The sequence below is a fragment of the Phalacrocorax carbo genome, chromosome 1 (genome assembly GCF_963921805.1).
Source record: "Phalacrocorax carbo chromosome 1, bPhaCar2.1, whole genome shotgun sequence".
In the NCBI taxonomy this organism is placed as follows: domain Eukaryota; kingdom Metazoa; phylum Chordata; class Aves; order Suliformes; family Phalacrocoracidae; genus Phalacrocorax; species Phalacrocorax carbo.
This window is the reverse complement of record NC_087513.1, coordinates 51,399,745-51,419,483: the sequence shown is the minus strand read 5'-3', so window position 1 is coordinate 51,419,483 and position 19,739 is coordinate 51,399,745. Positions and strand designations below refer to the sequence as shown.

The window sequence follows — 19,739 nt, the reverse complement described above, 5'->3', positions numbered from 1 at the left end:
GTGGGCTCAGTTATTTACTTCACCAGGAGGTTCATCTTTTCATGCTTGCAGCTCTAATGTGAATTGAGGCACGAACATATCCTGGTGTATTTTATTGATTCAAGGCATCCCAAGCTTTTCCATTCAACTTTAACCTACCTCTGTCTAAGTAGTTGAAATAAAAGTTATAGAAAAACTAACTCTGAGGTGACTGAGGCTCAGTTTACGTTCTTTCTATGCATGTTGTGTCATTCAGCTTTTACTAAACACAATACTGGCTTTTTTGGAACCAAAATCAGTGTAATTTCCCTGTGTGTAAGGAACTTGGAGGCTTTCTTGTATTAAGGACCGAATGAGCCATTCATTCTCTTCTTGCTACTCCTCTAAAGGAGTGATAACTTCTGCTGGAAGCAAAAGCCTTCACCAAAGGCTTCCGCTACAGCATCACATAAATGAAGAGGGATTCTCTCAGCAAGGCGCTGGTGGGAGGAGGGGGTATCTGGTGGTAACAGGTTCTGGTTCGAGCTCTCAGATTGCAATGAAAACTCCTTTGTTTTAGAAATGTTTTATGCCACTAGTTTTGGGGTAATATTTTGTCATAAAAGCCTACATATCATATACTGTGATTTGGCAGCTGGAGTTCATGCTGCCAACTAATCCTGATTTCTTGTTGTCAGAGCTAGGGAAAAATAGTGGCAGGCATGGCTTCTGCTAGCGTTGCCCTGCTCCCCAGGGGCAAGGTCTCCCACACGACGGGTCTTCCACCAACGGGTCTTAAGTTAAAATTCCCTGCGATAATTCACCCCAGGTAAGTGCACTTTATAGCAGTGCCTTTGTCTGAGAACAGTATTGTGAGCAGCATGGACTACAAGTGGTGTTATTCGTTTGTCTTCAAAAGCAAAGGTATTTTCAGCCTCTGTGTCGACGTGGTCATTGCTAAACTTTATTTTAGCACCATCTTACCAGGTATTTCTCTGCATCTTCTCAGCTTTGCATCTGCCTGCAATAGAGGTGTGGTACAGCAGCACCAGTCTCTGTAGCGGCAGGTGTGGCCTAACATTTGTGCTACCTGTTCTAGCAACATCTTACAGAGCATAGGTGAAAGGGTAATGGAGGGAAACTCATTAATCTTCTCCTCTTCTATGATACAAAAGTCATGTTTTCTCACTTTGGCTTGGGCTGAGCAAAGAAGGCTTACTTCCTACGCTGCCTGCTCTCATCATAGAGGTGTATGGGTCCAGTCATCTTTCAATCCTAGCAGCCACAACCAACCCATAGCGGGGTGGCTGTCCTCCAGCCCTGTCCCTCGTGGAGGTTTTCATCAGTGCAATCTAGTGCCAGGTGACAACTCCATTAACTTTTGTTAAACCCTTACATTTTTAGAACAGTTGCATTCTAGCTTATTCAGATTTATTTATCCATTCTTGCTACATAAACCCAGCTCCTAGATTTCCATTTCTATATTCCTGGTGTGATCTTCGGGGAAAAAAATTCCTGTGGTAATAGGGGGGGGACGGGAGGTTTGCCTTTCCATGAAAAGGGTGTGTTCCCCAGGTTTGGTTTGATTGGATGAAGTCAGCCGGATACATCGATCTCGCTTATTTACAAAGGTGGGGATTTCGGGGGCGTATTTTTGCCTCTCTCAGATTGTGACACGGGACTCCAGCTAAACGCTGCTCTTCAGGCTGTTGCGTGGCTGCTGCACATTGCAGCCCTTCTCAGTCAAGGGACAAGTTTGGTGAGAAAGCATGCCGAGATACACGGTGCATGTCCGGGGAGAATGGCTGGCAGTGCCGTGCCTCAACTGCAGAAGCACAGTTGGATGGCTGGGAAAGGAAGCGGTGAGACGGTACATGAAAAACAAACCTGACAATGGGGGATTTGCCTCAGTGGAAGAAGTAAAGTTTTACATTCGAAGGTGCAAGGGACTTGGCTTGCTGGATCTTGATGATACAGTGGAGGATGCTCTAGAGGACAACGAATTTGTTGAAGTTGGTAAGCAAAACCTTAAGCAATGCATTGCAGAGCGACCACGTTGGCTTCCGAGTCACCAAACTGCTGTTTAGTTTATCTAAACTATCTAAACAGTGTCCATGATTTTTATGGAAAAATACCAAAATGTGCCCTTAGTTTTGAAGTATAGGACTATATAAGGTATAGAAGCCACAGGATTCTATATATATAAAATTTGTATATGATACCATATACGCTATATATTTGGATGGGATATGGAGCATGTGTCCAAGGGTTGGGCAGCTCTTTTGCCTTCAGAGTACACTAAATTAACTACATAATCCCTTGTTATTTTCCTAGAAGCATACAAATATATTTGGGGCTGATAGCTGCAAACTAGAATTCTTACTGGTGTGTATCTCAATGAATAACAAGTTTATTTATATGTAGAATACAATTTAATCCTATTCATGTTTATTTGCATATTTCTTCTAGTTATAGAAGGAGATGTAGTATCTCCAGATTTCATACCATCTCAGCCAGAAGGAGTTCATTTGTATCCTTTTTCGAACATTTTGTGAATTTTTTATGATTCCAGATTTATCATTTCCTAGATTTTGCTGTTCTTTTAGTGTTCCTTCATTCTTAAAACACTTTTCCAGCTGTAATTGAATGGTCACTACCTGTGAAATCCTGTCTGCCCTTTATTTTCCTTTACAGAACTTTCAGATACAGCAAATACCGAGAACCAGAACAGGTAGGAACCGCCAATGATTTTACAACTGGGTAATGAATGCTGCTATTCACCAGAACGTGCTGAGAGTTCAGCCACTGCAGCATTCATGAAAGCAGGGGCTGTTAGATTGGCTGGGCCTAGGAATCTAAATTATAATGTGCGTATTACATTTTTGTTAGCGAGTTTCTGTCTTATGAATGAGCGTGAGTGAGCTTCCTTGTTGAATTTTGACTGTTTGGTTTTTTTTTTTCTCTGATTATTAAGCAACCTTATAACCATACATATCCCAAACTAAAAGGTGGTTCTTTGGTGTAGTATATTTCTTTAGATGGCAACAGCTTAACAACGGAGGACTTGGTCAATTTAGGAAAGGGGCTCTACAAGATAAAGGTAAAGATCCTGAACAAACACAGCTAAAAATTACATGTTTATCTTTCTACAATTAAACTTAAATAATGAAAGATAAACTCATATTTAAACTGTGTTGTAGCTCACACCTGAAGCTGAAGCTAAAGTCAAACAATCACGAGAAGTGATAGAAAGGATTGTAAAGGAACAAACGGGTAAATACTTTTACCTCTATTAATTGTTTAGAAACCTTTATTGGGTTCCCTCCTTAACCAGCAGTACACGTTTTTTGCAGTTGTTTATGGAATCACCACAGGGTTTGGGAAGTTCGCCAGGACTGTCATCCCAAACAGTAAGCTGAGGTAAGTTGTATGTGCGGCGCTCTCCATCCTTTCTTTTCAGAAAAGGAAGAGGAGGGAGCAGTTCGACCCTGTACATTTAAACTCCGTGGTTAGATGAGAGAGCTGCTTCAGTATTTCCCTTTGCTTTGTGCAAAATAAAACCTGACAAGACTTATTTGGCTTTTTACATTTTTTTTTCCCATAGTGAGCTTCAAGTGAACTTGGTTCGTTCGCATTCTGCAGGTAATAAGAAATCACTTGGTATATTCCCTTTTCTGCTAGTGGGTTAGTAACTGAGGGTGTTACTGTTTTTTTCAGGTGTGGGGAAACCTTTGAGCCCAGAGAGATCTCGCATGCTGTTGGCGCTGAGGATCAATGTCCTAGCAAAAGGACACAGTGGAATATCCCTAGAAACGCTCCAGCAAGTTATTGAAGCATTTAATGGTAAAAAGATGTTTAAAGAAAATCCCCCTTTCCCTTTCTTTTTTATTTTTTTAACTGTTTTGATAAAGGGTGTAGCTATGGATGTTGGTCTTTTGACTTGTTAGTTGTGAGAGATCAGGACCGAAGCTTGGCTGTGACTGGTCCTGGAGAAGATCATGGCTAGAGACCATTCCTCTGTTGAAGAGAACAAGGAGTGTGAGCAGAAGTGACAGGAAAGGCTGAGAGAAGGGGATGAAACAGGTAGAAGTTTGGGAAATGAGCCTTTGAGAAGTCAAGTAATTATTTCAAGACTTAGCTTGACTGAGAGCATGACTCTGACTCTGGGCAAGCTCCTCTACAAAGGCTCAAGTCTCTAACTTTTGTCCTGTTGCACATGCCACCATCTTTTGGGACGCCAGGATTTTTGGGTGGGGCTATTACCACGTAGAAGACTGCACATGTTGGTGTTTGTCAAGCAGACCCGCTTGAGCAGTACCTGTTTTCATGAGTAGACCCACCTGAGACCTACACAAGGGTTCATGAGTGGGCTACAAGACAGACGTGCAGAATCACACGGCTGGTGAGCAGCTCACGTGGCCATGGCTGTCAAAGCAGTTAAAGCTGGGTGGCCTTGCTGGACGCTGTGGCAGGGAAACCAAAGGGGTGGCTGTGCTGTTCATTAGCTGATGTCCATTAAGAGTCCTACTGTTGAGGCATGCCAGTGTGGCTGTGACGAGCAAAGACCACCTTTTCTTTCTGTGCAGCACGGCCCTCTGTTGCACCCTCCTCCTCCTCCTACAGCGGGTGAAGAAGCTGCAATTCAGTGTTTAATTCCATAAAAGAAAAGAAACAGGCTGAGCCCTTCCCTGCTTTTTCTGCAGTTCCCTGGGTTCCATTTCTTCATTTCCACACATCCAGTGCTCAGAGGGCTGGGGAGGGGGGAAGAGAGCTCAAAGATGGTTTGTAGGAGTTACCATAAGGGATTGAGAAATTAAGCGGTAGCTTTGTCCACACTATGTGGTCACCCTGCGATGGAAAGCTGAGGGGAATGATGTTCTACCCGCCTGGCTATGTAGCTGTAGATGCAATCACCCTGGGCTGTGGTCCCCCCACTCCAAAACTGAATGCAGAACTAAATGCAGAAGGCAATTGATTTCTTTATACACTGCAGCTAGCCTGCAAGCAGGGGCAAATCCCAGTCTGCAACGAGAATGGTCCTGTTGGTGCCATTGACCATGATTGCAGGATGTTACTGTGGCCACATGCACGTGCTGGCTTCTCTGTTTCCCAAGGATTGTATTGAGGGGAAGCTCTAACAGGAGTAATTTTTGTTTTCTTTCTAGTGTCCTGCCTTCCTTATATCCCTGAGAAAGGGACAGTTGGAGCCAGCGGAGACTTGGCCCCCCTCTCTCATCTTGCTCTGGGATTAATTGGAGAGGGAAAGATGTGGTCCCCAAAGAGTGGCTGGGCTGATGCTAAATATGTAAGACTCATGCAGCTGATAGTTTGTTTGGGTTTTTTTCTGCTTGCTGGGTCATTTGCCAATTTGCATGTAGGGGAGAGAGGGAGGTTTTGCTCAGATTAATAACAGATTAAAAAACCTTTGGACTTTTTGTACCAGTTTGAATTGGGACTAGGTTGCCTTTAGGTTGCCTTTATCAACTCATCCTCTACCTTGAGGAAGGTGGATCCATGAGGGTGGAATAACTGACCCACATGTTACTGGAGCGGATATGAATATGCAGCATGTTATTAAGTCCAAAAGAAATATCATGCCATAGTATTGGAATTCAAGATACTGCAATGACACCGGTTAGGACCTGGAGAGAGGGACAGGGTGTGATAGGATGTGGAGTCTCCTTCCCTGGAGACATTCAAAACCCGCCTGGGTGCGGTCCTGTGCCCCCTGCTCTGGGTGTCCCTGCTCAAGCAGGGGGGGTTGGACAAGATGATCACCAGAGGTCCCTTCCAAACCCTACCATTCTGTGATTCTGTGATCAGCTTTGAAAGAACTGTTCCTATATCTTCAGCTCCATAAACACTGTTCCAACAAACCTAAGATCACCTCTCAAATTCAAAACTCCAAATGCTGAGAGTAACTGGAGATTTATCAGAGGCAAGAACTTACCAGCAAAATTTCTACTGATTTTGTAACGGCTTTAAGTGAATACACAGGTTTGGACATTTCATTTTTGATAGATTAACTAGAGTTACAGGGAACATTTATAGCATCCTCCTTTACCAGGTGGAAGCTTTACAATGGAATTAATTTTTAATTAATTGTTATTCTGTCACTAATACATCAGCAGATTGATCTAGTGTTGAGTATCTCCAAGTCTGGCCCCTCCAGAGTCTTTCATGGTAGTTTGTCGGGCTACACCCATCACTCCTATCCATAGATAGGAGTGTCCTTTTGCTAGGACATTGATCCTCAGCGCCAACAGCATGCGAGATCTCTCTGGGCTCAAAGGTTTCCCCACACCTGAAAAAAACAGTAACACTCTCAGTTACTAACCCACTAGCAGAAAAGGGAATATACCAAGTGATTTCTTATTACCTGCAGAATGCGAACGAACCAAGTTCACTTGAAGCTCACTATGGGAAAAAAAAATGTAAAAATCCACCAGATTTATTCATGGATGGATAGCTGTACCATCACTGTAGGCTGGAGAAGTACCGAGAACTACACAGGAAGAAGAGTAGGGAAGAAGCAGGCCAGTGTGTCATGGACCTTCAGGACCAGAAGTTACAGCTGTACACCTCTGAGATGTGTTACCTCTTCAGCTGGAAAGGTTGAGAGGACTATAATCAGAATCAAGGTTATGCCTTTCCTCCGTTTCTCACAAGAGCGATTGCCCTATGGAATAGACATATATAGAATAAACTGAGTAGGACTCTTCCTGTCATTGGAGATTTCCTATAGAAAGGGTTAGGGAATGATTTATGAAGGAATAGTTTATGCCAAGACAAACCTGCTATGAGACAGGACGTAGGCAGAACTACCTTCCCAAGATGTTTCCGGCCATCTCTCCTATTACTCTCTCCCATCAGGTAATACATGGTAGATGTTAATGGTCTGTGACAGTATCTCACTTCAGTGCTCCTACTACCTTCTTTTACTGGCACTGGGAAATGAAGTGCTAGTTCAGAAGCCTAAAAATGTTGTCCTTTATTTAGCCCAGCAGAAAAATATATTTTAAATGTTGGTTATATAAAGCTCTTTTTGTCCCTTCACTTAAGGAATTTGTTAATTTTTTTTTTAAATGGAAACATTTAAGATTTAAAAGTTTTAGTGGTTGAATTACCAAAAGACATTTTTCATTAATTACCCTGTCATTAAACTCCATCACAGGTCCTGGAAGCCCATGGTCTGAAACCAATTATCTTGAAGCCAAAAGAGGTAATAAAGTATAATTAATCCAGCTGATGAAATACAAGCATAGTCAATCACTAGATGCTTTATACTTAACAATTTAGGCCTGAAGTGAATTAAAGATCATTTTAAATCAAGCTCCAGAATGATATTAATGCAGCATTATCAGGGGTGGGATTCACTTCTCCTAGTGTCACCTTATTTGACTTGAAACGTCAGACCCAAACTTGATGTTCAGATTGGCTCTGTGGTCAATGGAAAGAGATGGGCATCTTCAGAAAACACTTTACATCATCCTGAAACACCTGCCTAAGAAGCCCTCCCAAGGTACCTATTTGCCCTTTGACAGCAGCTCAGATGACTGTCTTGAACCAGGTATCTGACCACTGGATCATTAAAACTAGGTGAAATGAATCTCATTCCAAGTATTCAAGTTTACAACAGATGTGGGGGCTGTGCAGCTCCCTCATAAGGGGCCTCAGTAGCTGCAAAACAGCACCAGAAGCAAGAAGCCAAATCCAGTATCTCCTGAAGGCAAGTGGAAGGCTCCCATGGGCCTCATGTTTGTTTACAACAAACATGAAGCTAGTTTTAACTGAACTCAGCAAATCTTTTAAAGCAGTTATAACTTCTAATGCTGTTTTAATTCTCCACTTCCTCATTATGATTGGTTTTTTCACCCCCCCATGATCATAACTTCTTTGGTTTAACTAATAACTTAAGAAGAAATTAATCAAAATAGCATTCCACTTCCAAAGAACAGGAAAAGAATACAGACTTTCTGTACTTTTTTTGCTTAAGCTTGAAATAGCATGAAATAAACCTCTTGCTTGGAACTACTGGTGCTCCAAGGGTGCTTATAATGACCTAGCAGGGTCATGACCGTTGATAATTTATGCAGCAAAGATGTCCAGTCAAGCTGTGCATTTTATGATTTCAGGATGACCCAGGAAGCTGAGCAAAGGTCTTTAAATCATTCATATGAGAAGAATTATCACAGAGATGGGGAATTATCACACTGCGTGGAATAGCTGCAATGAATTTGCTTAACATCTGCTCTCTCTTTGAAGGGTCTGGCTCTCATCAATGGGACACAAATGATCACCTCGCTGGGATGCGAAGCAGTTGAAAGAGCCAGTGCTGTTGCTAAACAAGCTGACATAATTGCTGCCCTTACACTTGAAGTCTTGAAGGGTACAACAAGAGCCTTTGACACTGGTGGGTACTGGGCCTTTCCTGTCTCTCTGCTTAACAGCCATTGACAAGAGAAACACAACCTAACAATCTAACTTGTTTTACTAGATATCCATTCAGTGCGCCCACATCGAGGGCAGGCTGAAGTGGCATTTCGATTCAGATCCCTTCTAGATTCAGACCATCATCCATCAGAAATAGCAGGTGAACAATCTTAATCTTCACCCTTTCAGGTTACAGAGGTCCAGCTGGGTCTTTCAGCAGTAGCCCGTATGTTTTTATGTGAGGAATATGTGTTTTTTTCCTCCCTTGTTCCTTCTAGAGAGCCATAGATTCTGTGACCGAGTTCAGGATGCATACACATTGCGCTGTTGCCCTCAGGTAAAATCTGACTTTTATTTCTTTTCATACCGCTAGATAGATGATGATGAAGTTCCTACATCAGAAATACTAGAAACTAGGCACTGTCTGACTCCATTAGAGGAAGCGGTTTTATTTTGCTTCTCCCTCACTTTAAAGTTAGTATGAATGGAGACATATCATAGAATGTCCTGAGTTGGAAGGGACCCATAACGATCAACAAGTCCAACTCCTGTCCCCGCACAGGACAACCCCAAATTCATACCATGTCTCTGAGGGCGTTGTCCAAGTGCTTCCTGAATAGCGTCAGGCTTGGCGCCATGACTGCCTCCTTGGGGAGCCTATTCCAGTGCTCCAACTCCTCTGGGTGAAGAGTCTTTTCCTAATATCCAACCTAACCCTTCCCTAGCACATCTTCCTGCCATTCCCTTGGGTCCTATCATTGGTCACCAAAGAGATCAGCGCCTGCCCCTCCTCCTCCCCTTGTGAGGAAGCTGTAGACCACAATAAGGTCTCCCCTCAGTCTCCTCTTCTCCAGGCTGAACAAACCAAGTAACTTTAGCCGCTCCTCATATAGTTTCTCCTCTAAACCCTTCATCAACTTCATGGCCCTCCTCTGGACACTCTCTAGTAGCTTTGTACCCTTAATGTCCTGTGGCACCCAAACCTGCACACAGCACTCGAGGTGAGGCTGCACCAGCGCAGAGCAGCGCGGGACAATCCCCTCCCTCGACTGCCTGCAATGCAGTGCTTGGTGTACCCCAGGACACAGTGGGCCCTCTTGGCTGCCAGGGCACACTGTTGGCTCATGTTCAACTTGCTGCCAACCAGAACCCCCAGGTCCCTCTCTGCAGAGCTGCTCTCCAGCCTCTTGTTCCCCAGCCTGTATGTACATCCAGGGTTGCAAAATACAGCACTTGCCCTTGTTAAACTTCATACAGTTGGTGACTGCCCAGCTCTCCAGTCTGTCCAGATCTCTCTGCAGGGCCTCTCTGCCTTCAAGAGTGTCAACAGCTCCTCCCAGTTTTATGTTGTCAGCAAACTTAATTAGTATTCCTAATGACTTTAATTCATTGATCCCATGCACAAACCCATCAGGCAGTGTCTAACAAAGCTGTGTTCAGATCTGAAAGAGGCTAAGTGTTGGAAGCAGGGGGAAGGTGCTGGTTTCTACTCTTGCAGGCTTTACAGGGCATTTATACTGCATTGGTGCTAAGATCAGGAACTGGGGAAAGGTCTTTCCAGAAGAAGCCAGGGTGATAGGTTGTTCTTCTACCTGTAGTGTCTCTAACATACTGGAAGAACTCAACACAGTGAGTTTTAACATAAGCAAAGCTATTAAATTAGTGGAATTAATAAAAGTTAATCAACAGAAGTTTTTGTTTTCTGTGGGGGTTTTGTAAGGTTACTTCTCTCCTAATAACTCTTCTGCCACTGAATAAGCATCTTATCTTCCATTTAGGGTAAACCAACCCAAGCAAGTAAAGAATGACATATTTGGATTGCCCTTTTAGCAATACTGTCACAATAATAGTAAATATGGTCTTCCAGGTGTCTAGGATGGGCATTGTCCCATAGTGATGCTCCTGATTTTAAGAGCAAATACAAGACCATCTTCATGTGTGGATGCAGAGACTGGGGTGATGGGAAAGAGGGTGCCTGCAGCTCTGTCAGCATCCTGAACATGAACTAAGTGTAGATACTAAGCTCAGGTGCTAATGTCTTTTGTTCTAGGTCCACGGAGTTGTAAATGATACAATTGCTTTTGTGAAGGACATCATAACTACTGAAATCAATAGTGCCACGGACAACCCTGTATCTTTTTAATGGCTTTATTTCCATTTAAAATTTTACTTGTCCTTTTTTATCCTTTTCTTCTCTATAATTATTTGCACAGGAGGCAAAAAAGTCGTAACTGGCTTCAGTCAATAACTATCATTGCTTGCAACAGCAACCTCGCTTCCTTCCTCCGTGTCTGCACTGGTGCATGCAAGTGTGTGTCTGGGCAAGGAAACCACGTGCGCATGCAGTTTAGCACATGTTAAATGTTTCCTAGATGAGATTCCATACGCTTATACTGAATACGTAGACAGATGGGACTTGGCAACCAAATCAATGTAGGCAGATGGTGCCTCGTCATATGAAACATCTGTTGGTGCAGCATGAGTGAAACCTGCACTATAGAGCAAGAATTGCACTCAGTCAGGGAAGGAGACAAAGCGCCTGTGGCTGGTAAGCCTCACCGTGTCTCAGCCTGGTAAACTCTGCGCACAGTACTTGAATTAGCGCTGAGCAAGGCTGGATTTCCCTCAGCAGTATAATGATGCTATACGTACCATCACATCCATAGCCGATAAGCATTACTACTTGTATTCTGTCTAAAATTGTATCTGCCATGGAAAGAATCTACCAAGGAAATGAGAAACTATGCTAGGATCCAAACACATGTGTTTCTTTGCATCCTTCCCCACCCCCAATCAAAGACCTCATTTTTTGCAGTCTATTTGAAAAACTAGAACAGAGGTTGGGTCTTCATTTTCTGAAAAGTGAAGATGCAGGTATAATATAATGTGCTTGCAAATAGAAGCCTATTAGCACAAACATTCCTTCAGTTAAGATATTCTGATCACTGACAGATATCTGTCATGTAAACTGTATTTCACTCAGGTTTGTGCCTTAACTTCTCCTTAAAGATGGTGTTTGCTGAAAGAGCAGAGACCATTTCTGGAGGAAATTTTCATGGTGAATATCCTGCAAAGGTAATCAAGCATTTGGAGAAAGAAAAAAAACACAATTTTTGTTTCTGTTTCGGGCTTTTTGTTTGTTTCTGTCATCAGGTTTAAGGAGATCTTCTTTTATAGGCTCTAGACTATTTGGCAATTGGTGTGCACGAACTCGCAGCAATCAGTGAAAGAAGAATTGAGAGGCTCTGCAACCCCTCGCTCAGCGAACTGCCTGCATTTTTAGTCACTGAAGGAGGTCTGAACTCTGGCTTCATGATTGCACACTGCACAGCAGCTGCCCTGGGTGAGTGCTTGAGCAACATCATCAAGAGAGCAAGCTAGAAAGACTAATTTACATCAAGGCAGTTGTAATTTGTTAGTAGATACAAAGGGATCTCACTCCTGTTTTCCATCTATTCTCTGTGTGCTTTGTGCTGTCTGTGTGCAAAGTTTGAGCATTGAGTGCAGCTGCAATTATTTCAGCTTGGGATTCTTTATTCTGCACTGATCCATGGGCATGTTTAGCACTCTCAAGCATGCAAAATCTTAGGTGGACTTTAGTGGGAATGCTTGCCTGCTTGCATCTATGGCATTGGGAGGGAGCGATCTGATTTGCAGAGTCACCAACAAAAGAACTCCAGCTGAAATCAGTAACAGCTCTGTACCCAGAAGCCTGCTAATCAACTCAGATAGGGCTGTAATTAACAGCAAACAGTTGCAGGCAATAAGCATGCATCCATCTGAGCCACTTTGCTGAACCTAGAGCCTCTGCTTGAATGGTTATGGTCTGTAAGCAGGCGATACCTCTGTTCACTTCTCACTAGCACAGGGACACCACTTGTCTCAAAGCTGGACCTGATACCCTTAGTATTTGGTGTCTCCATTTGACAACCAGGTCTGTACATCAATATCAGACTCCACAGTCCTCAGGAGACTAGAGTTCCCAGGGCTGGTTATTGGAAGAGCACACTAAAAATAAGCATTAGTACATTTTTCCTCTAGCACTCATCACTGAGACAACAAGAAGCCTGCTGGCCGCTGGGATATTACAGTTCATAGGTTCAGGAAAGCACGAGCCAACATAAAGATAAACATGCTATGAGTAGAGGGTAAATCATAAGAGATGCAAACAGAAAAAGGAACAGAGGATGTCAGATAAACGTGCAGATAAACATCCTGCAGAAAAAAAAACAGTCAATGAACTAAATCAATGTAATAAAGGAATCCAGCCCGGGGGCCGTTTTGGGAAGTGGGGCTGCAAAAGGAGCTGAAGTGCTTGTCCCCCTGTTCGAAGGCTGGAAACTTTTCATTTTGGTTGGGCAGAGTTCAGGATGGCTCCACGCTTTAGCTGTTGCTTGGCTTCAGGTTTCACAGCTCTCTTGTGGAGCAATCAGGAGTGAGAGATTCTGGGGTGTTCATGGTCTCTGCTGCGGGGAATGAAAATTACAGCCCTGCCGCTAACTCATTGCTGTGCTGACACCACGAGTCCATGGGTTAAAACCATCTTTCCCTAGTCAAAATAGCCAGGAATTTATCTAAAAGTGAAGTTTGAGCTGGTTTTCTTCTTTTTTTTTTTTTTTTTAATAAAATATTACTAATATTTTTAGGGTCACTCTGCCAGTTTCTAAGGTGTTTGTGTACCAGCTAATGTTGTTCACTCCTAGGGTTAAGAGATAAAGCTGCAAAAACTTTGCAGATGTTTTGCAATGCCATTGGATACATCTCTCCCTTCCTCTCTGGTAGCGCTGTGCCTGCCAGAGCAAACTGTTTGCGGTAGCCACATGCAGCCTCTCTGGGACCTGCTGTTGCCTGCCTGAATCTGCCAGCTGGGCTCCAGCCATGGACTGTGTCACTCCAGCCTATTTGCAATTGGTGTCACCACCGCTCTGTTGCTCTTGTTTTTCTGAAGCCCCTAATTTGGCAGGGGCATTACGCAGCATCCTGCTGCGCTTCAGAAAGAAAAGGTCTGCGTACAGCCAAAGCACTGCGAATGCAGCCTTCATTTCTTCCCTTCTAAGAGCAATTCTCAACCTCAGATTGTTGTCAGATGGTGCCTGCAGCCCTTCCTGCAGCCAAATTCCTCTAGCTTTTAGGTGCAGCTTGAGAGACTTACTCCAGGTCTTGCACCCAGCTTTCAAAGCCAGAGCTCTCCCACCCTCAGGGGTGTGCGTGCCTGGAGGAGGGACATGGGCAGCCTTGGTGCAAGGCGAGGAGGATGGAGGAGGATTTGTATCACACTTCAGCATCTTCCTGGAACAAGTTCTGCAAGCGCCTCAGCTCTGATGAGAAAAGACCAGGTGCTGATCTTTAGCCTTCCTCTTGAAACCGGGGAGGGGAGGAAGCATCTGTGACCAAAACCAGAGGGAACCAATGCTCTTTACAAAGAGTCAACTTGGAGTTACAGGCAAGACCAGGCTTGTATTTCAGATATGCTGTCCACTCTTTTTCTTCAGTTTCCATCAGTCCTTTGAGCCAGAGCAACCCAACCCCAGAGAATGGGGGGAAGTGAGCAGTCTTTCTATAATTGGTTAATATTTGCACCTAAAGACTGATATTGGTTACTGTTTTCGGAGGCAATGGTTGTTTTCAAGATGTTTATTACGAATTAGTCAGTCCAGGTGAAACGTCGATGCGTTCTCGAAAGAGGAGCAATAGCTGGAGCTGAGGTGGTGGACAGGCTCTTTCCTCCAGGTTGGCCATTGTTTCTGCTGTCTCATGCCCATTCTGTCCTACATTCATTGCACTGGATTTTTGCAGTTTCTGAGAACAAAGCCTTGTGCCACCCCTCTTCTGTGGATTCTCTCTCAACCAGTGCTGCTACAGAGGATCACGTGTCCATGGGAGGATGGGCTGCAAGAAAAGCTTTGAGAGTTATTGAACATGTGGAACAAGGTAAAATTAAAATGCTGATTTCCAGACAGACCTTATGTATGCAACCAGATTAAGATATTAGTGCCATTTTTTTAGATATATTTTAAGAAAAAAGAGTTAATGCATCTGAAAGGATTATCTAAAAATATTATATTAAGCACATATTTTACAAGCATTTGGATCTTTCTAACAGAAATTAGGTAAATCCAGCACCAAGTGTTTCCTGTGGAACAAAACTGCTTACTGCAGGACACTCAGCAAAACTTTCCTCTCTTGCTTACAATGACAGATTGCTCTCTTGCTTTTTATTTATTTATTTGGCAGATGGTGTGCTTAGATACAGATATCAGCTGTTAGTGGAAGAGCAGAGCAATACACAGCGCACAAATACTGAACTCACTTGCCCAATTAAGTTTTATACATTTGAGTGCTCCGAAGATTTATTTTCATAGAAATACATTTTCCCTGTGCAGAGAGATGAGTTTGAGCAACTGTGTGTTCCATCAGCATGTTGAGAAACAGTGGGTCCAGTGGGTTCTCCCAATTCCTTGGGTGAATTGGCTTGTGAAAATGAAGAACTAGTGCCAATAATGATTAGGTGTGAGGTGAGAAATTGTGGTGCAAACTTCTCCAGACAGAAGACTCTCTTCCAAAACTCTGTAATTTTAGTGGTGCTTTCATGTGGGCTCTTGCAAGCTTCACAGGCAGAACTTTCTTTTAGAGCTCGGGCCCCTTTCTTTTTCTCAGTCCTAAAGAAGTTTTCTGATTTATGATACGGATTACTTTGGGTATTCAAGATGCCTTGGAATAGATTTTTATGGATTTAAGACTGTGATAACTAGGAGTTCCTTGCACACTGAAAAGTCTGTATGGCAAACTACCTAAAAGCTGCTTGCTAAAATGCTAGGTGCTACCCCCAGCTGCCACTCTGGGGTGTGTGGATCCACTGGTCTTTTTACATTACCTGAAACCATACTATGTTAGTCAGAACAAACACCAAGGATAGACTTATTGGTTGGATGGTCACATCCAGAGGGTAGTGGTCAATGGCTCGATGTCCAGATGGAGACCGGTGATGAGTGGTGTCCCTCATGGGTCCGTACTGGGACCAGTAATATTTAATATCTTCATCAGTAACATAGACAGTGGGATCAAGCGCACCCTCAGCAAGTTTGCAGATGACACCAAGCTGAGCGGTGCAGTTGACACACCAGAAGGATGGGATGTCACCCAGAGACCTAGACAAGCTGGAGAGGTGGGCCTGTGAGAACCTCATGAGGTTCAGCAAAGCCAAGTGCAAGGTCCTCAGGCTGGGGGATGAGGAGATTGAGAGCAACCCTGTGGAGAAGGATTTGGGGCTACTGATGGATGAAAAGCTGGACATGAGCCAACAACGTGCACTTGCAGCCCAGGTGGCCAGCTGTATCCCGGGCTGCATCAAAAGAAGGGTGGCCAGGAGGTCAAGGGAGGTGATTCTTCCCCTCTACTCCACTCTGGTGAGACTCCACCTGGAGTACTGCATCCAGCTCTGGGGTCACCAGCACAGGAAGGACATGGACCTGTTGGGGCGGGTCCAGAGGAGGGCCACAAAAATGATCTGAGAGCTAGAGCACCTCTCCTACAAGGACAGGCTGAGAGAGTTGGGGTTGTTCAGCCTGGGGGATGAGAAGGCTGTGGGGAGACCTTATTGTGGCCTTTCCATACTTAAAGGGGGACTATAGAAAAGATGGGGACAATCTCTTTAGCAAGGCCTGTTGTGACAGGACAAGGGGCAATGGTTTAAATCTAAAGGAGGGTAGATTTAGACTAGATATAAGGAAAACTTTTTTTACAGTGAGGGTGGTGAAACACTGGAACAGGTTGCTGAGAGGTGGTAGATGTCCCATCCCTGGAAACATTCAAGGTCAGGTTGGAGTGGGCTCTGAGCAACCTGATCTAGTTGGAGATGTCCCGGCTCACTGCAGGGGGGTTGGACTAGATGACCTCTAAAGGTGCCTTCCAACCCAAACCATTCTAAGATTCTATGATTTATAAGGGAAATGGCCCCTTGAGCTGCTGAATATCCCTTTCACTGTTTTGATTTCCTAGTTCTGGCTATTGAGCTGCTCGCAGCCTGCCAGGGTATTGAATTCCTACGCCCTCTGAGAACAACCACCCCATTGGAGAAGGTCTATGACCTTGTGCGCTCTGTTGTGAGGTAAGATCAGATAACTGTCCCCCTCAGAGGTTACCTGTTTGGAGACTGGCTGCCCACAGTGGTGGTTAATGTTTGGCCAATGTTCGCAATGTGTCTTGTTACAGGCCTTGGATGAAGGATCGCTTCATGGCCCCAGACATTGAAGCAGCTCACAGGCTACTCATGGAGCAGAAGGCAAGTGTTGACTTTCAGTATGTGCCATAGGACTGTCCCAAAGGAACACACTGCAGCTCTGCTCTGGAAATACGCACCATGCATTCATGGGCTGGCCTCGCTAAAAGTGCTTCTCTGCCTGGGGCGGACCCAACAGATTTTCTGAGATATGGTTTTAGTGGGGTAGATTTAGAAATCAATTCCTAAAGTTGCCTTGTGTAATAAATAGCTTATATTATTAATTCTGGCAGGGGGTTCACAGACATACATGCAGCTTTGAATCATTTGAGGGCAGGGTCCTATACCCCCGCAGATCTCCAGAGAAACCAGTGGTGTCTCCAGACAGTGTTCCTCATTCCCGGGGCAGTGAGTGCTTCCCAGCCTTGAAGCCCTTGGGCCTGGTGGACCACAGGAAGAAATGAGGGGATGTGGATGAGGGAATAGCAGCGGCAAAATATGTCAACCTGGGCCAAGTGATCCATCTAATTTATTTGTTTACAAAATATAAGTATCAGAAGAATTGTGGAGAGTAAGCAACTGGGAGAAGAAAATCCCAGTCCATCTTCTGCAAGGCTGTTTGCCCTGCAGCCCTTACAGGAGGAGAGACAAAGATAACTGTAGAACATTTTCCTTTTCTGCTTCAAATCCCAGCCACCACCCCTTCCCTTTTTCTTTGTCCATGCCAGCTGCCATTTTCTCCCCCAGCCCCTTTGTGACCAAGTGATTTTGTAGCAAGTGGCAGCGATCCTCTCCCAAATGTTGTATACAGAGCATTAACCTGGTAACAAGACAAAACGCAACGTTTTCACCTTGAACTCTTTCACTTTGTCCCCCTGCATCTGTATCTCTCTCATCCCCTGTCAACTCCGTCTACATGCTCTTCCCTAAACATCACTCTGGCTACCTCTCTGGTTCTGCTGGTCACATACAGCTTATCTATGTAGGTCTGTCACTCTCACCTCCATCCCAGTAACTCTTCCATGGAGTTTCCTGAACTTGTGCATTGATGTCGGACTTCACCTTTTGTTTTGCTTCTGACTCTGCTGTTCCACCTTCTCATTTTGCAGGTGTGGGAAGTGGCTAAACCTTACATTGAAAAGTACAGGAGGGAACACATCCCTGAATCGAGACCCATTTCACCAACAGCCTTCTCCCTGGGATTGCTGGAAATGGATGCAGGTGTTGGTCACGACCATCGGCATCAGGATGAAGTTTAGAGTGTGGTCCTCTGATACAGAGCAGATCCTTTCCAGGACCTTGCCTAAGGGTGGCTGTTCTACTAGAAATCAACACGGTTTCTCCAAGTGACCCAAAGGACCTGACTGTGTATCTCAGGAGCACGTACAGATAGCAGAGAAATGGCTCGCTATTTTCCTCACATGTGAAAGACAGCTTTGCCACAATAGTCTGGTTTTATCTGAATTTCCTGAGCTTCCCAACACAAAACATTCAGACTCCTGCTGAAACCAGTGGATGTTTTATACATGGCCTCCTGTATTTGTATTATTAGCTCTTCCTTGGTTTCTCTTTATCTCTGCTGGTGATACTGAACAGCTTAGGTTTGTTATTCTCACTTTTTTTTTCCTTTGGGTAACTGCTGTGGTCCCCTTCATTCTGCCACAAGCAAAATTATCTTTACACTTAATTGTCCTCCATTTTGTGGATCATATGTGAGGCACAGGTTCTTGTATAACAAGAGCATTTTCAGAGCAGGCCCTTCACAAATCTGAAAATCTGTGTGCATAAAAATGTGCTATGGAGATCATTGCTAAAGAACAAATATATTCTGGTGATAGACTACACTTAATGCAGCTTTGTAAGAGCTCTGGGCTTACACAGGCAATAAATAAACTGGGGCTTCACGTACAGCTGTAGCAATCTCTTTTCCTGTCATGTGTGATGATGAAAATGTAAAGCAAAAGCTTGGTTTGGAAATAAGGAGGACAGGTGAAACAGGAGCCAGGAAAGGGGGAGGAGGAGAAGATGTAAGGGTGGTAGATATGAAGCAGTGCAAGATCTGCACTCCCATGGCTTACCAGGCACCTGCCTGGCTACCAAGTGCCCCGTCCCCACCGAGCGACTCATGCTGTAGTGCACTCTGTGTTACAACATTGACCTCTGGCACAGGCTTTATTCTGCAAGGAAAAGTCAGGACTTAGACTTCGCATCACGGTGCAGTGCTGAGATCTAAAGACTGGTTAACAACCACGAGCCTTGGCACTACTGCCCCGATACCTACAGCTGCAGGGGGTTCAGCATGGGCTGGAAATCTTCCCAGGCTATGGGCTGTGCTGCAAGGGGCAGCCGAAGTGCTAGTGTGGACCTATCCTCGTGTGTCTGAGACCTGCTGTGTTAAATGTGCCCCAAGGGGAGGACTCATGCCTGTTGGCAAGCTGGCAAGTCAACACCTAACCTGGCCAGAAGACCTGGGAACTAGGATACCCACCCATGGCATGTGAGCTCCCGCTTCAGCTCCTTGCTTCTGCACCTGATTTGCAGCATCTCCAGCCTCCATCTCTCCCTCGCATTCCCTTTCAGCTTGAGGCTGCCTGTAGCAGGCGTATTTCAATCTCCCCCTGAAGGTATTCCCTTTTGTATAAAATCAGGTATTAATTCAAGTGTGAGAATGAACAGCCAGGCTTATATCTTGTAGGGTCAACCATTGTCCTTCAGCCTCATGTTACGGCTAAACAATACTGTTCCTTCAGTAGCAAAGCTGGCACAAGTTCCTATCCACGGCACTGTTACCCATGTCCTGCTCCCAGCCTCTGTGGGAGCGAGCACGGTGAACGACATCGCTGAAGTGAGCCACGTTAAAAACAAGCAAACAAAATCTTCCTACATTTCAGTGGGGCGTGCCTTCCCTGGCAAGGACCATGTAGCTGACCATCAGGAACCACTTAAGCCAGCTGTGCCACTGAATTATAACCACATCCTCTAACTGCAAACCTGCCACTAATTATAGCCTTGGGGCATACTCCCAAATGGCTACTGGATTCAGCTGAGCTGACTGGGCAAGCACATGGTTTGATGTTCCCGTCAGAGCTTGTTCGTGAAAGCAGAATCCCCTCACGTCAGTAGTTTCAGG

The 19,739-nt window shown here is 44.5% G+C and overlaps 1 protein-coding gene across 3 annotated transcripts; it reads left to right on the top strand.

Annotated features, from left to right (window-relative positions):
* The first annotated feature begins 1,609 nt into the window (after nt 1-1,609).
* Nucleotides 1,610-18,517, top strand: HAL (histidine ammonia-lyase). 3 transcript variants are annotated; one of them, XM_064451203.1, is made up of 20 exons: nt 1,610-1,974; nt 2,428-2,488; nt 2,662-2,689; nt 2,984-3,058; nt 3,159-3,231; nt 3,312-3,378; nt 3,563-3,600; nt 3,676-3,801; nt 5,124-5,263; nt 7,133-7,180; nt 8,224-8,371; nt 8,456-8,551; nt 8,670-8,728; nt 10,442-10,522; nt 11,401-11,466; nt 11,569-11,734; nt 14,188-14,322; nt 16,390-16,498; nt 16,603-16,672; nt 17,719-18,517. In XM_064451203.1, exons 1-20 carry the CDS (start codon nt 1,728-1,730, stop codon nt 17,866-17,868), a joined length of 1,983 nt encoding a protein of 660 aa, XP_064307273.1. In that variant the 5' UTR covers nt 1,610-1,727; the 3' UTR covers nt 17,869-18,517. The 3 variants fall into 3 exon arrangements, with proteins under 3 accessions (XP_064307273.1, XP_064307283.1, XP_064307293.1); XM_064451213.1 differs by lacking the exons at nt 1,610-1,974; nt 2,984-3,058; nt 3,159-3,231 and having other exon boundaries at nt 2,438-2,488; XM_064451223.1 differs by lacking the exons at nt 1,610-1,974; nt 2,984-3,058; nt 3,159-3,231; nt 3,563-3,600 and having other exon boundaries at nt 2,438-2,488.
* The last annotated feature ends 1,222 nt before the right edge of the window (nt 18,518-19,739 follow it).